Source organism: Ochlerotatus camptorhynchus, unplaced genomic scaffold, assembly GCF_037179485.1.
Source record: "Ochlerotatus camptorhynchus isolate MF236.1 unplaced genomic scaffold, CSIRO-AGI_Acam_v1.1 ptg000125l, whole genome shotgun sequence".
In the NCBI taxonomy this organism is placed as follows: Eukaryota; Metazoa; Arthropoda; class Insecta; order Diptera; family Culicidae; genus Ochlerotatus; species Ochlerotatus camptorhynchus.
This window is the reverse complement of record NW_027040615.1, coordinates 531,072-546,687: the sequence shown is the minus strand read 5'-3', so window position 1 is coordinate 546,687 and position 15,616 is coordinate 531,072. Positions and strand designations below refer to the sequence as shown.

At 44.6% G+C, this 15,616-nt stretch overlaps 3 protein-coding genes across 3 annotated transcripts; 1 reads left to right on the top strand and 2 right to left on the bottom strand.

Annotated features, from left to right (window-relative positions):
- The first annotated feature begins 2,287 nt into the window (after window positions 1-2,287).
- Window positions 2,288-3,302, top strand: RpS13 (ribosomal protein S13). The gene is made up of 2 exons (XM_065220378.1): window positions 2,288-2,602; window positions 2,875-3,302. Exons 1-2 carry the CDS (start codon window positions 2,393-2,395, stop codon window positions 3,118-3,120), a joined length of 456 nt encoding a protein of 151 aa, XP_065076450.1. The 5' UTR covers window positions 2,288-2,392; the 3' UTR covers window positions 3,121-3,302.
- A 7,327-nt stretch (window positions 3,303-10,629) lies between these two features.
- LOC135700037 (uncharacterized protein K02A2.6-like) lies at window positions 10,630-11,264 on the bottom strand. The gene is made up of 2 exons (XM_065220427.1): window positions 10,825-11,264; window positions 10,630-10,711 (listed from the first exon to the last, which is right to left on the bottom strand). Exons 1-2 carry the CDS (start codon window positions 11,262-11,264, stop codon window positions 10,630-10,632), a joined length of 522 nt encoding a protein of 173 aa, XP_065076499.1.
- A 175-nt stretch (window positions 11,265-11,439) lies between these two features.
- Window positions 11,440-14,565, bottom strand: LOC135700036 (uncharacterized protein K02A2.6-like). Its single transcript, XM_065220426.1, has 4 exons — window positions 14,323-14,565; window positions 14,025-14,148; window positions 13,312-13,695; window positions 11,440-13,262 (listed from the first exon to the last, which is right to left on the bottom strand). Exons 1-4 carry the CDS (start codon window positions 14,563-14,565, stop codon window positions 11,440-11,442), a joined length of 2,574 nt encoding a protein of 857 aa, XP_065076498.1.
- Window positions 14,566-15,616: the final 1,051 nt, after the last annotated feature.

Genomic DNA, 15,616 nt, shown 5'->3' with positions numbered 1-15,616 from the left:
CGATCATCGCGTATAGGCCCTTATGCATGCTCACTGTCGAAGTATTAGATTACAGGAATGACATCTAGATCGTTGATTTCCGCGCCCAGTGATTACAGCGTTTTGAAGGTGCCGAAGGACAAACAGCTCACGTAGGGATTGTAAAATAGGAAGACGGAGGTAATTCACAATGCGGAAATTTGTCTCATTGGGTGGTCAGATGATGCATCTAAATTGCTCTTTACTCGGCGTATTGTTTAAAAAATCATGAAAAAAGCAACGAATGGCACAGAACTAATACATTTAACAAATAGAGTCACACTATACATCATTCGCATATTTGCAGTTTATACTATTGGATTTATAATCCATTTTATACTAAGTTCATATTCTCTCTCTCTTTATACCAAGCTATGCGTTGGTCAGGAGAGTTGTGATTTAGCGTAGCTTTTATACTATTTAGATTTGATTATTTTTTTGAGCGCACATGAATTTTTGCATGTGATAAACGAATCTCGCGTATCACTTGAAAAGGGCCTATCCTCGTTGATCGATTCTCTCCATCGACATTCTCTTTGGTTTACCACGGCAACATAAACGAATTTCTCGCTAAGCTCACAGCACAGTTCGACAGAAGATGATGTTAGCATGTGCCTGCAGCAACACACTGAATGGGAAATTCATTTGCAGTCGGGTTTTTCGTGAAAGACCAAATCGATGAAGAGAATCGATCAACAATGATTGGCCCTTTTCTCATGTTGCGCGAGAAATGATATATATGTGTCGGACACATAGTTCTTATGTGTACAAATAATGTTTATGTGTAACCACACATACTATTCATTTGACCCATAAATTTCATGTGTACTTCTGGGTGGTTTCTGGTTATGTGTGGCGACATGAAAATCATGTGGAATTTTACATGGAAATTCGCCAATAAAAATGTGTTTAATTTTATGAGTGTAGTATAAACATAGAGGTAACTCTAAGACTAGTAGGTCCCGAAGAAAATCATTATTATTTTTGGCTCACTCAGTACCAGAACAACGGTCCCAAGCAGTCCCAAGCTATTTCACTCACCCCTGCATGTTCTGCATGAATCCACACACCCCTGATGTTATCTGTCAAACTTTCATAGCGAATCAAAACAAACATAGTGTAGTAATAGAATTTCAACTAGAATAGGGTACGTTAATCGTTTGCTTGGGACCATAGGCTACTAAAGTGGTGAGCCAATTTAAAATCGTTAGTTTCGTATTGATTGTTGGTATAAACCTTATGATTAACAATACATTTTAAATCGATAGTGAGCATGCATAAGAGCGGCCTAACTGCGATGATTCATTCTCTGAATCGATTTTCTCTTTAAATTGCTACAGCTAAGGAAAACAAATTTTCTGAAATTATTCCAATACTACTCAGTAACAGGTTGTATTGGCTGTCAAAAGCAACAACAAACTCTCCGAGAAATGTTTATCAAAGTGAGTTGTTAACAAAAGAGTAAATCGACGAAGATAATCGATCATCGCAGTTACGCCCTTATGCATGCTCACTGTTGAATAGTACATTGTAGTACAAGCTGAACATTGCATTCCCAAGTAACCATAGGCACGTTATTTCGCCTTTTCGGCTATAAAAGGGCCTCATCAGAACTTACACAACTTCTCTTTGTATTTCCACGACCATGAAAAGAGGATGTAAGGATTCCCAGGTATTTTCAGCACACAGGGGAAATGGATGTAATGTCGGCCTAAATGCCCCAAATTTGGGACCATACACAAATTCAGCAATTGATTAAATTTTCAATAGCGACCATAATTATTCATTAGTACCATCCCAATGACGCGTTCATCTAGATAAAATGGATAAATAGCAAATTTTTAGCGATGGGCCCAATTTAAGATCCATAGGCCAACATTAGAGCCATTTCCCCTACCTAATATTTTTTTCCAATAACAAAACTAATGATTTTTATCTGAATATCACATAACATCATACATTCCATGTGAGTAATCATATAGCTTTCATTGGACCCATAAGGTTCATGTGATTGAGTGGAGCAATTTCGAAATATGGGAAATTCACAAGGATATTTTCCACTGGTTATGTGATTTGATGTGAGCGTAGGACCTAATGCATTGTTCAGCTTGATTAAGCATTTAGCCAACTATGTTGCGTAATATCTAACCGACCCTTAAAACCATAAGCAACTCCGACAATCGCACCCCTGCTCGGAACTCCGACTGTCAACCAGCGGCGGCGGCCATCTTTATTCCTCTCTCAAAATCCGTCAAACTGACAGCTGTCACACGCACTCAGCTCACTCTTTTTCCCGTGCAACCTCGTTGAGCTAACACGCGTTTTCTCGGTGTTCCGTCGTTTGTTTCCGTGAAACAGAACCAAACCATCCAAAATGGGTCGTATGCACGCTCCCGGAAAGGGTATTTCCCAGTCGGCGCTTCCGTACCGCCGTTCCGTGCCATCGTGGCTGAAACTGAACGCCGATGACGTCAAGGAGCAGATCAAGAAGCTCGGCAAGAAGGGCATGACGCCTTCCCAGATCGGTATCATTCTGCGTGATTCGCACGGTGTTGCCCAGGTCCGCTTCGTCAATGGCAATAAGGTGAGTTTATCGGCGGGTGGTTTTCCGGTGGAACGATGGTGAAAAATTTAGTGAAAGTTGTATGTAAACAGGAACTTCCGGACATCCTACACTATATCGACGGCAAAAAGAAAGGTTAGGATTCCCGTCCATTTTTGTGTGCCGTTAGTTCGGGTCGTTTCCGCCAGAGGTGCTGCCGTCGATTTGTTGATGTCTGGAAGATGATTGTTTACATTGGTTTTTGGATTCCTGCAATCAATATTGATGATAATGCTTTCCGTTTGTGCTTGTAGGTCCTGCGGATCATGAAGGCCGTTGGCCTGAAACCCGACATCCCGGAGGATCTGTATTTCCTGATCAAGAAGGCCGTCTCGATCCGCAAGCATCTGGAGCGCAACCGCAAGGACATCGACAGCAAGTTCCGTCTGATTCTGATCGAGTCCCGCATCCACCGATTGGCTCGTTACTACAAGATCAAGGCTGTTCTGCCACCAAACTGGAAGTACGAATCGAGCACCGCCTCGGCCCTGGTTGCCTAAGGAGGACTGGGTAGCTTGCTGCATTCTATTTTTGTTTTTAAGTAAGTTCCGTTGGAGCGAAGTGGACTCCGCCAAGCAGAAAAATAAGGGGGACGAACACTATCCGAACATGAGTGTCATGTTTATGGGAAGAAATTTAAAATGGTAAATATCCAATAAACGGTTCACACAGAAACGGTGAAGCTGGGTTCGTTCTTACTTGATGGTACTGAGAACATCCCTGATCCGAAGTGTACAGTGGCTGGCTTGGTGGATTCGTCGTGTATGTTGTGAATAAGATGATGACCAGTGGACTGCAGCAACGTCAACTTGAACTTGGAAGTTATTCACTAAAGCAGCCTAATATTCACCGAAATTTGAACGTTAGTAAAGTCAAATATTGGTAACTGCGAACACCTGAAATCAGTGACATATTATTAAAATATAGCGAAGTGTTCGAATGTCTACTGCCATAGAAAATCGCGAATCCTCAGGGAATTTTTTAAACTCGTATCAAGCAATTCAAGCTGAATAATGCATTAGGTCCTATGTAACATTGATCGATCCTCTTCATCGGTTTTCTCTTTCGTTAATAACTTGGATACAGAACCGTTTGTTGTATTAGAAGCTGGATAATAGCTTCTATCATCGATCGGTGTGCTAGCTGGGAATGTCTTCAAAGGGCCGTGAGGATCCAAAGAGAAAGTCGACGAAGGGAATCTGTCAATGTTGCTTAGAACCTAATGCATTGTTCAGGTTGAATTCTTAAAAATTAGAATAGAATATATACCGCACGGTTCCTAACTTCTCAAGAATTCCAAAACATTTTAAAATACAACCAACGTAAACTTCTGCAGTGAATTTATCTTAAGTAACAACATAAATTCTGAAACTTGAATTGTTCATTAGGGTTCTGAATCATGAATAATTTGTTCAGACTTGGAGAAATTATCAAGAACCTGGATCAAAAATAAATTGGACATATTTTAATGTTTTCCTAGAACCCAAATTAAAAAAAAATAATTAGGGCCTCGCAAAAATGTCTCAGCTTATGGACTTTCATGATTGAATTTGATGATAATTTCCAAGGACCTCTATGACCTCCTCAATGAAATTCAGAGGAAAATTCCAAGGGAAGAATTGTTAGGAAAACTTGAAGTGAAATCTGAAACGTAAGTAAGGAGAATTCCAAGGTAGATCTGAGTATAATCTCAAGGAATTTCTGAGTAGGATTCAATGAAAATTCCCAACAGCATTCTGAGGGGGATTCCGAAGGGAGTTCTGACTAAGGGAGTTGTAAGGAGTACTTGTGAGTAGAATTCCACGAGAAGAAGGAGAGTTCAATGAGAATTTTGGAAATAATTCACTGCAAATTTTGACGATGATTCTAATTAGTATTGCAAAGGAATTTTAAGGACAGTTTCAAGGAAATTACCAACAAAGTTTTTAAGGTGAATTTCGAAGTAATACTTAGAAGAGATTCAAGGCTATTCCTGTAATCATTTTAAGTGAAATCATAGAAGAGTTCCTAAAACATTCTGAAGAGCATTTCAAGGAATTTACGGCACTGCTCTTAGAGAATTCTGAGTGGAAGTGAGAGGAAATTCCGATGATCATTCCATGGGAATTTCAGGAGATACCTACTTAGTGAATACACCAAAGGCTGGAAGCCTCTTTAGTAAAGAAATCTAACTAACTAACTTAGCTAATTTTGAGAAGAGAAGAGATTATTTCAGTAGAATTCTTAAGGAATTCCTCGGTAATACAGCGAGTGAATCAAAGCGCCTTCTGGAGATAATCGCCCTTATTCTGCGCCGCGAGTGAGGTGACTCTCCGAGCAAATCAAATGGAGGGTTTCCTCAATCGTGGTGCTTTTTGTAACCTTACCTCACTTGCGGTGCAGAATAAAGGAGTATTTCTAGAGTATTATGGAGCAAATTGTAAGGGAATACCAGAAAGAGTTCTAAGACGAACTCTTAGGAAATTTTGAGATGATTCTAATGAAATTCTTGAGATGACCTGTGTTCGGGCGCGGCCTTGGGTTCTTTTTTTTAATATAATGTGTTTATTTTTCCAGGCTCATTTGCTGTAGCTTTGCGGAGCCGATATTCATCGATTAGATTACAAAATTACTTAAAACTAACGTTAGTAGAGCGGGGGCCGATTACTCGCGACTATCTCGAGGTTAGGGGTAATAAATTGTAACAAATGGATGGCAGGGTAGGGATTGTGAACACAAGGTTTGGAGAGCAATGTGCTCTTGATCTCGAATTAGGCGACACTCTGATGAAAAAGACAAACTTGGGGGTACACCGATGGGCAGTTAACAATTTGGGAGAACACAAGATGACACTAACTACTAAATCCTCAAATCTATCCGTTTTAAAAACACATAAATTAAATTCAAATAGTCGAGGTCTCGGCTCGCCAAGACATCTCTAACGGGTATAGCGGGTTGTTTTCCTCGGGCCCTGAGGGATGTGGATAACTCAGATCTGGCAACACGGTGTACGGTACATGACCAAACAACATGCTCGATATCGTGATAACCACTGCCACACGCACATAAATTGCTGCCTGAGAGCCAAATTCGATAGAAGTGCAAGTCTAACGAGCAGTGATTGGACATAAGCCTTGATATAACGCGTATAAAGTCGCGGCTTGTTCGACACCTGTGGGAGAATAGAATGTAACCATCTTCGCAATTCACCATCATTCCATTTTTGTTGCCAACTGATAAGGAGGGTTAAATACCCCATTTCCGGCCTATTAAGCACAACCCGCACTTAATCTTTATTAATCTAGCGCAGTTTAGCACCAAACGGAATGTTTTAATTACTGATGGCTTCCAAATTTATTTACCTTTCCGTATGTACCGTAAAATTTGATAAAGAGAAAGTAATCGTTGAGATATTTTCAAAAGTCTAACACTGCTTCTTGACGCCAAACTCGGCCTACGGATTCCAAACTCGGCCTAACTCATTGAAACGCCTTTGAAACGCCAATGAATTCACTTCGGCCTATCGGATGAAGATAAAAATTGATTCGGTCGGAGCGCTTCTTTTGGTTTTGGGAATAATGGGTGCAAACCTTCATGTCATGCGTTCTCATTGACTTCGTTCCGTAGCTTATTAACTAAAGTATCATACCAAACGCATAATTGACTTGTTAACTCTAAAATCATGGATTTATTTGAAGTTTTCTGTTCGATAGGCCCAAAATGGGCGATTAGGCCGAAGTAGTTCTCTACCCGACTTGCTGACGAGCAATGGGGAGAAATTCGTTGAAGGCGATTTGTCGCTCAAAAATATCGCCTTTCATAGCGCCCACCTTAGCCAACGAGTCCGCTTTCTCATTACCCGGAATTGAGCAATGAGACGGGACCCTAGCTAAGGTGATATTATAGGAGCAGTTAGATAAAGCGGGTTTAGATCGTATTTCAGGCAGGAAATACGAGGAGTGCTTCATCGGCCTCATTGAACAAATAGCCTCCAATGAGCTAAGACTATCCGTAAAAATGAAATAATGGTCAGAAGGTAGTGAGGCAATTCGCTCTACTGCGTAAAATATGGCTGCGAGTTCCGCAACGTATACGGAGCATGGTTTCTGCAGTTTATAGGAGGCGCTATGAAATTGATTAAATACACCAAATCCAGTGGAAGCATTTATGGTTGACCCATCTGTGAAAAATCTTTTATCGTTACTTACATGGTACTTGATTGCAAAAATTGAGGGAACAACCATCGACCGATGGTGATCTGGTATTCCATGGATTTCTTGCATCATGGTCTGATCAAAATTTACAGAGGAACTATAAAAGTCTTGGAGGCAAACACGAGAGGAATTGAATGAAGAAGGGCCAATCTCCAGCGTATAGGGGTGGTTATGTACTCGTAAAAGAGACTCATGAATCTTGTTTGAGGATTTCGGTCGAGCAGCTTCTCAAAGTGTTCTATTACCAAAGGATTCATTACTTCACAACGGATGAGAAACCGGAAAGACAGCTCAGCGAAACGATCTGTCAGTGGGAGAACACCCGCGAGTACTCCGAGGCTCATCGTATGAGTCGAGTGCATACAGTCCAGCGCAATACGAAGGCAACGGTATTGAATCCGTTGCAGCTTCAGGATGTCTGTTTTTGCTGCGGATTGGAAGCAGAAGCTGCCGTACTGTAAAACCGAAAGGATGGTTGTTCGGTACCTCGTTCGGTACAAGCTGATCAGATCTTCCGGGTGTGCTCCCCACCAAGTTCCGGTAATTGTACGAAGAAAATTAATCCTTTGCTGGCATTTTTGTTTCAGATACGCAATATGTTTTCCCCATGTGCATTTGGAATCGAACCAGACACCTAAATACTTGAAAGATATACTTTGAGTGATTGTTCTACCCTTTAGTTGAAGCTGTAACTGTGCAGGATGATACTTCCTAGAAAAAACAACCAACTCAGTTTTCTCCGGAGAGAATTCGATACCCAGCTTCATAACCCAAGTAGACAAATTGTCTAAGGTATCTTGCAATGGTCCTTGCAGGTCCGGTGCACTTGGCCCTATAACGGACACAACCCCGTCATCTGCAAGCTGCCTTAGCGAGCAATTTTCATCAAGACAACCATCTGTATTTTACATAAAAAATAGGGGGCTTAAACATGAGTCCTGGGGGAGACCCATGTAACTAATTCGTGAAGTTGTCGAGTTTCCATGAGAAAAGCTCATACATTTCTCAGACAACAAGTTGCTCAAATAGTTGTTCATAATTGGTGAAAGCCCACTATCGTGGAGTTTATCCGAAAGGACATCGATACAAACAGAATCAAAAGCCCCCTTAATATCCAAGAAAACTGAACCCATTTGCTGTTTTTGCGCATAGGCCAGTTGAATTTCAGTTGAAAGCAACGCAAGACAGTCGCTCGTTCCTTTGCCTCTCCGAAATCCAAATTGCGTATCTGAAAGTAAACCATTCGACTCGACCCATTTGTCTAGACGAAAAAGAATCATTTTCTCCAACAATTTCCGTATACAGGACAGCATCGCGATGGGACGGTACGAGTTATAATCCGACGCGGGTTTACCAGGTTTTCGAATGGCGATAACTCTTACTTGTCTCCAGTCATCCGGAACAATGTTGTGCTCCAGAAATTGATTGAATAAGTTCAACAAGCGTCTCTTCGCGACGTCTGGGAGATTTTTCTGCAAGTTGAACTTGATTCTATCCATTTCTGGAGGTGAGTTGTTACATGAGAGGAGCGCAAGTGATAATTCCACCATCGAAAACGGGGAATCTATTTCGTTATTACCCGACGGACGATCACGAACGTTGGTTTGAACCGACACCGAATCCGGGCAAACTTTCCGTGCGAAGCTGAATATCCAACTGTCCGAGTACTCCTTGTCTTCATTAATCTCATCACCGATGCGTTTCGCATTCTCCTGCCGACATTCCAGAGCGTTCTCATGGTAGTCTCTCGTGACAAACCATCGACGAACCGACGCCAGTAACCGCGTTTTTTGGCTTTAATCAAGCTCTTAAAAGTTTTCTCGAGGTCGGTGTATCGCTCGAAGTCCCCGACCTTACCATGTTTGCGGAAGCGTTTAAACGCGGCGGACTTCTCGCTGTTTGCGTCGGTGCAATCCACGGAGTGAGAGGTCGTTTGCGAACGGAACCACCCGGAACGCGTTTCGTCTGTGCTTGAAGAGCGCAGTCAACGATAAGTCGCGATAAAAAGGAGTACTCGTCCAGCGGAGGGAGTATCTCAACCGATTCAATACCACCGAGAACCGTGGCCGCAGTCGATGTTTTTCGTGAGGTCGTATGCGATGTCAACCGAGCGAGTGGAAGATGAACCATTGGTAATAGAAATTTTGATTGGCAAGTGGTCACTACCCTAATAGGAATCTTGAATTACTTTTCACGAGCAATCCAACGATAGTGAACTCGAACTGAGGGAGAGGTCTAATCTACTTTTTCTTGCTGGAGGTTTGGCCACTCGTGTTACTTCCCCAGTGTTTAGAAGTGTCATATTGAAGTTATCGCAAAGGTCGTATATCAGGGTTGAGCGGTTGTCATCGTACAGTTCCCCCCAGCCTGTACCGCGGGAGTTAAAATCTCCTAAGATCAACCGAGGCTCAGATAAAACTGAGCAGATATCCGAGAGACCTTGGCGAGAAATCGCAGTTCTTGGAGGAAGATATACTGAGGCTTGTACCTCGAATATTTACCTGACATGCGACAACTTCAATGCCTGTCACGGAAGGCAGATCGATTCTATAAAAGGAATGGAGCTTATTAATCCCGAGAAGCACCCCTCCATACGAATCTGCTCGATCAAGACGAATAATGTTAAAATCGTGGAAAGGGAGATCGGTGTCTGAAGAAAGTCATGTTTCACAAAGAGCAAATGCATCACAAAGTGAGTTGTGAACTAAAAAGTTGAATGTGTCAAGTTTCGGTATAAGACTTCTACAGTTACACTGAAGAACAGAGATCATATCCCCGACCTCATTCGGAAAATTATCCATCAAAGGATATGATCGATGCAAGGAAGGACCACCTAGAAGCTAGTTGCTTCAAAAGAGTTTTCACAAATGGAAGCACTAAATTAATAATGTTCCTAGTTGAGTCAGAGACGTTGAATATATTGAAGATTTTACGGTCGCGTGTGTCCGAGGTGTTTGTTTCGGAATAGCAGTATTAAAACGCGACACGTAAAGTTAATCAAATTAAAACTGTATTTTACGATAAAATAAGACGGTTACAAATTACGCGTGTTCGCGGTTCTTAGTGTTCTTCTCTTCTTCTCTTACTCTCTGTTTTTTCAATGACGTTTCTTGTTGGTGATGTCATGGCATCGACGTTGATGGCAGCTTGACTGTCATCTGTGAGCCCAGCCGAAAAGTGATAAAAAAAATAGAGTTGGCCAAAGTCCCAACATCTCCTCTCTAATACAGGAGGTACGGCTGGAATCGCTGAGGCGCTCTTCGAACGCGCGAAGAGTGGCGAGGTGCCTGGACTACTGGTTCTAGCTCGATGGCAGACTGGAAGTCCGAAGTGACTGAGCCTGCTGTAGACGCCGAGACTTGTGGGAAGCTCAACGAGGACGCTGATAAGGACGACGGAAGCACCGGTGACAATACCGGGACGTGCATCAAGCTGTTGGGTGTCGAGGACGGCAAGGGTGGTGGATTGCCTAGAGGTCCGATCGGCAATGCTACTGGTGACAAAATCTGCGAGTGAGACTTGGGCAGATCCCACGCATCAAGCAGGATGTTGATGGGAAGCTTCTTGGTATCTTGTGTGACAGCTTTGGCATGTCGATCAGCTGTAACACGGTCCTTGAGCTGGTTGATATGTGACCGCACGAGCTTCCGATTGTTGGCCCAAACATTATACATAACTGTACCGATTTTCTCCAATACAACTCCAGGTGCCCAGTGCCAGTTGTTATTAACGTAGACTTTCGCAAAGACCAGGTCGTCACGTTGGTAACTTCGTTCTGTTCTTGTCTCCGTCGGTTGGTTGTGAAACGTTGAGTGGTCAGGCGGCGGACGAAGCAACTCCAAACACGTTCTGATTGGACGACCGAACATGATTTCTGCTGGCGATTTGCCATCCGGTGCTGAATGGTTAGGAGTGCTTCTGTAGGTGATCAGGAAAGTGTTGAGTGCTGCGTGTATTGTTCCTCTTCCCTCCTGAATTTTCTTGACAGACCGTTTAAAAGTATCGACAAACCTTTCAGCTTGCCCGTTGGATTGCGGATGGAACGGTGCAATAGTAAGGTGGTCGATGCCGTTCTCCACACAGAACCCTTGGAATTCTGCACTGGTGAATTGTGGCCCATTGTCGCTGACCAACGTAGCTGGCACACTAAATCGTGCGAATACGTCCTTCAGGATGCCAATTGTTGCTGCACTAGTCGTACTACGAGTTTGGATAATTTCTGGCCATTTCGAGTACGAGTCCACGACGACGAGGTAGTATTCTCCGTTAATGGGTCCAGCATAATCTATGTGGACGCGCTCCCATGGCTTGCTGGATCTTGGCCACGGTACCGGGGCACACTTTGGTGGAGATTTCGCAGCGGTGGCGCAATGTCGGCATGACTTGACGTAGTCGGCAATTTCGCTGTCCAAGAATGGCCAGTAGACGTACGATCTGGCAATGGCTTTCATTCGTTAAATACCCGGATGACCTCGGTGAAGCTGGTCGAGGCAGCGCTTGCGGTACGACGAAGGAATGACCAGACGTTCGCCGAAGAGGATACAGCCTTGGACAGTGGTGAGTGACTCCTGACGGTCGCAAAAACGCTTCAACTCTGGGTCGAAAATCTGCTTAGATGCTGGCCAGTCATCGTTTAGGAAACGGTATACCTTTTTTTGTGACAGGATCGGACTGAGTGACTTTTTGTACGATCCTGATATCGTCCTCAAGAGCAACCGAGGCGATAACGTAATCCTCATCCGGTCTCACGTGCTGACTGATGAGTCGAGAAAGCACATCCGCGTTACCGAACTTCGCTGTTGGAACGTGCTCGATGGTGAAGTCGTACAGTAGCAGCGTTAGCGCCCAGCGCTGCAATCGGTTCGACGTGTAGACCGGAATGCCTTTCTTCGAGCCAAAAATCCTCAAAAGAGGTGCGTGATCCGTTTGCAGATGGAAGCACCGACCAAACAACATTCTGTGAAATTTCGTTACCGCGAATATGATGGCTAGGCTTTCGCGATCGGGTTGGCTATAGTTCCGCTCGGCCGGTGTGAGTGCTCGCGACGCATGCTGAACGACCTTCATGGTACCATCCGGGAATTTATGGCTGATAGTGGCACCAACACCGACAGAAGAAGCGTCTGCCGATACGACGATGTCGAGATTCGGGTTGTAATGGGTGAGGAGCAAATCTGAAGCAAGAATCTCCTTGAACCTCATGAACGCCTGTTGGCATTGTGTTGTCCAACGGAATTCGGTGCCAGCCTTGAGTAGCTCGTCCAACGGGAAACGAAGAGTTCTCATTCTATGGACGAATTTACCGTAATAATTAACCGCCCCGAGGAAAGAGCGTACGCCGGAGACATCAGTGGGAGGAGCCATGTCGGTGATAGCTTGAATCTTCACTGGATCTGGTCGTAGCCCGTTGCGGTCGAGCAGGTAGCCCAAATATTTGATTTGTGGCTGAGCGAACGTACACTTCTCTGACCGGATGGTGAAACCAAATTCTTGAATCCGCTCCAACACTGCACGAAGATTGGTCCAATGCTCCTCAGTGTCTTTTTCGCCAACAACCACGTCATCAAGGTAACCAGAAGTGCACGGGAGACCAGCTGACATGGTGTCTATCAGCTGCTGGAATGCTCCTGGTGCTGTCTTGACTCCTGGTGGTAGACGGTTATAGCGGTACAATCCTCGGTGGGTGTTGATGGCAAGAAGATCCCGACTACATTCGTCGACTTCCACCTGGAGGAAGGCGTCAGAAAGGTCTACCTGGCTGAACACGGTGCAGTTGGCTAACTTGGCGAAAATGTCTACCGGTAACGGGAGAGGGTACCGATGCGGCTGCAGGGCATCATTGAGGCCGGTAGAATAATCCCCACAAATCCGTATGGAGCCGTTGGTCTTGCGGACGACTACAATCGGGGCCGCCCAATTGGAAAAATCAACCGGTGAAATGATCTTGGCGCGCTCCAATCTGTCCAACTCGTCATCCACCGCGCTGTACATGGCGTAAGCCACAGGACGTTTAGGGCGAAACGCCGGTACTGCATCTTGCTTGAGCTCTAGCTTGAGTTTTGTTTTTGTACACAATCCAAGTTCACTTCGGAAGACTTCCGGAAATGCCGCCTTGAGGGTGTCCACAGTGGTAGAAGAACTGGTGACACGGTTGCAGTAGGAATTGATAGGCACAGACCACAATCCGAAAGCATCGAGCATGTCGATCCCTAGCAGCTGAAGGGACTTCTCCACCACGTAGAATTGTGTTTGGCGTTGCTCACCGTTGATTGATACGGTGCAGACGAACTTGAAAAGTAGCTTTAGCGGATCTCCTGACGCTGTTGCGGCTCGTTCCGTAGATGGCATTATCGGTGGCTTGCCAACTTTCTCCCAGATCCGCTTCGACACAACACTGATGTCAGATCCAGTGTCTAACTGAAGACGTACATCCACTCCGTTGACTTGAGCTTGAACGAAACGACGCTTTTTGTTAACGGTATTTACCAGAAGACTTACTGTTTTCGTTGAGACAGCTTTCGGTCGGCCTTTCGACTTGAAAGCCGATGATTTGGGGTTTTTTCCGAACGCTCGAGCAATACCCCTCACGATGGCCGACGAGACCGCAATCGTTGCTCTTGTGTTGCTTATACGTGCAGTCCCGGTTAAAGTGCATTGCTCCACAGTTCCAGCAGGGTGATGCTGGTACGTTCCTGGCTTGTTTCGTTCCGGTTCCAGCGGATCCGATGCTGGGCTTCGCTGGATACTTGTTGAATTGCTTACGTTTGACGAACTGCACTGCTACTGACGTTGGCAATTCGATCATTGCCGTATCATGCTTCAGACACAACAATCGTTGACAGTCCGCTGACAGCTGTTCGAGTGTGACGTCCGTCCGCTCCTCTACACGATTAGAAAAAAGTACCCAACGGTCAGTTCACTTTTACCTAATTTTGACTAGTTTGTCTCCTTTTCGCCTTCTAATGTTGTCAAAAACGGAGGAGCAAAACCACCCAACAGGGGTAGTAAAGTGCGGGAACTCAACGTTGAGTATAATCACTACTTTTGGGTACAACTAACTTACTATTGGGTAGAAAGCTAGTGGAAAATTCCATACGAATTGTCCACAAGTAAATAAAAACTACTTTGGTCCGCTTTACCTACTTTTGGGTTCCTGCACTATAGTGCCGAGATGAGTGAAAAGAACTTACTTTTGGGTACTTTTTTCTTACCGTGTATCTTCGAAAGCAATCTTGTTCGTATTTCGCTATCTCCCTCCGATTTCAGACCGCAAACAAACATCACACATTTGAATTGCTCTTCGGTCATCTTGCTCAATTCGAACTCAACACAGCTCTTGTTGATTCGACAGGCAAACGAAATTAAATCTTCGGTAGGTTACTTTGCAATTTGCAAACAGCGATACCGTTTGCATACAACGGACTCGACAGCACCGAAAAGCGTTTTCAGTTTTTTTACCGTGTCACCGAACGGAAAGTTTTTCGGAACCTTCGGTAAGATGAAACTTACGTATCGCTCGTGTTCCGCAGCACCCAGTTTCCGCATGAGCAAGCGGACCTTGGCCTCATCGTCTAGGCGAGCAGCATCTTTTTCAAACAGGTCGTCGTACCTGGCGTACCAAGCAGCGAACGTGACGCTTCCCTCTGGTTCGTAGCGAAACTCTTTAATGTTGTTCGCCAGCGAATCCAGGATGATTTCAGGCGGATCTAGGCGGATTGGTCTTCCTATCAACGCATCGAAGACGAAATACATGAGAGGAAGAGGTTCTAGGGAAGACAATGTTAGCCTCCCACCCCGAGTTCAGATTGACGGTGACGAAAGCGAGGTGGTTGACGAGTTCGTGTATTTGCGCTCACCGGTGACCGCCAAAAATGATACCAGTAGAGAAATTCAAAGACGCATTATGGCAGGAAATCATGCCTACTTTGGAATCCGGAGGACGCTCCGGTCGAATAAAATTCGCCGCCGCACGAAATTCAGCAAAAAATATGTTTGTTAGCTGAGATCTCGGCAAAATTCCCGTTTGTTAGCTGAATCTCGGCAAGTTTTCACTGAGATCTAGCAAAATAAAATGCCGAGCTGCTCGGTGGTGCCCATCTCGGCGAAAAAATCTAAGTGTGTACAAGACGTTGATTATACCGGTGGTCCTCTACGGCCATGCTCGTGGAGGACCAACTTTGGTGTTTTCGAACGGAAGGTGTTGCATACCATCTACGGTGGAGTTGCAGATGGATGGCGGAACGTGGAGGAGGCGAATGAACCACGAATTGCACCAGCTGCTGGAAGAACCATCTATCGTCCACAGTGCAAAAATTGGGCGACTTCGGTGGGCTGGGCACGTCGTAAGAATGTCGCACGACGACCCAGAGAAAATGGTTCTCGAAAGCTACCCAACAGGAACAAGAAGAAGAAGCGCGCAGCGAGCAAGGTGGATCGACCATCGTGTGGCCATGGATCGAGTAGAGCGGAGACGACTTCTTCGGACAGTAGAGGACAACAAGGCCTTAGCCTGATTGGTAAGGTAAGTAGTACTCGATCTACTTCCTGTTCTTTCCTCATCCCGGGGTGGAACTGCTTCTATGATGACACACGATTTTTACATAAGGAAAGGGTTCCAGTTTCTGGGAGCTTGGTATTTTCATTAATTTCGCTGCTTTCTTTATAAACAATAGAGGAAATTGATCATCATTCTATTCTCATTTTATTTTTCAATGTGAATATTGGGATGCACCGATAATCCGACTGCCAAATCTATACAAATCAACGTTACCAACCTAACAGTGTAACCGTGACGTCGGATTAT

Excerpts from the sequence above, each read along its gene's own strand:
- LOC135700036 (XM_065220426.1), bottom strand. The coding sequence starts at position 14,565 with ATGTATTTCGTCTTCGATGCGTTGATAGGAAGACCAATCCGCCTAGAT. Across the intron at positions 13,696-14,024 it reads ATTGCTTTCGAAGATACACG|AGGAGCGGACGGACGTCACA; the intron begins GTAAGAAAAAAG and ends CTAATCGTGTAG. Across the intron at positions 13,263-13,311 it reads AAGCTGTCTCAACGAAAACA|CTCAAGTCAACGGAGTGGAT; the intron begins GTAAGTCTTCTG and ends GTTTCGTTCAAG.
- LOC135700037 (XM_065220427.1), bottom strand. The coding sequence starts at position 11,264 with ATGAAAGCCATTGCCAGATCGTACGTCTACTGGCCATTCTTGGACAGC. Across the intron at positions 10,712-10,824 it reads TCCAACGGGCAAGCTGAAAG|CACCGGATGGCAAATCGCCA; the intron begins GTTTGTCGATAC and ends CTAACCATTCAG.
- RpS13 (XM_065220378.1), top strand. The coding sequence starts at position 2,393 with ATGGGTCGTATGCACGCTCCCGGAAAGGGTATTTCCCAGTCGGCGCTT. Across the intron at positions 2,603-2,874 it reads GCTTCGTCAATGGCAATAAG|GTCCTGCGGATCATGAAGGC; the intron begins GTGAGTTTATCG and ends TTGTGCTTGTAG.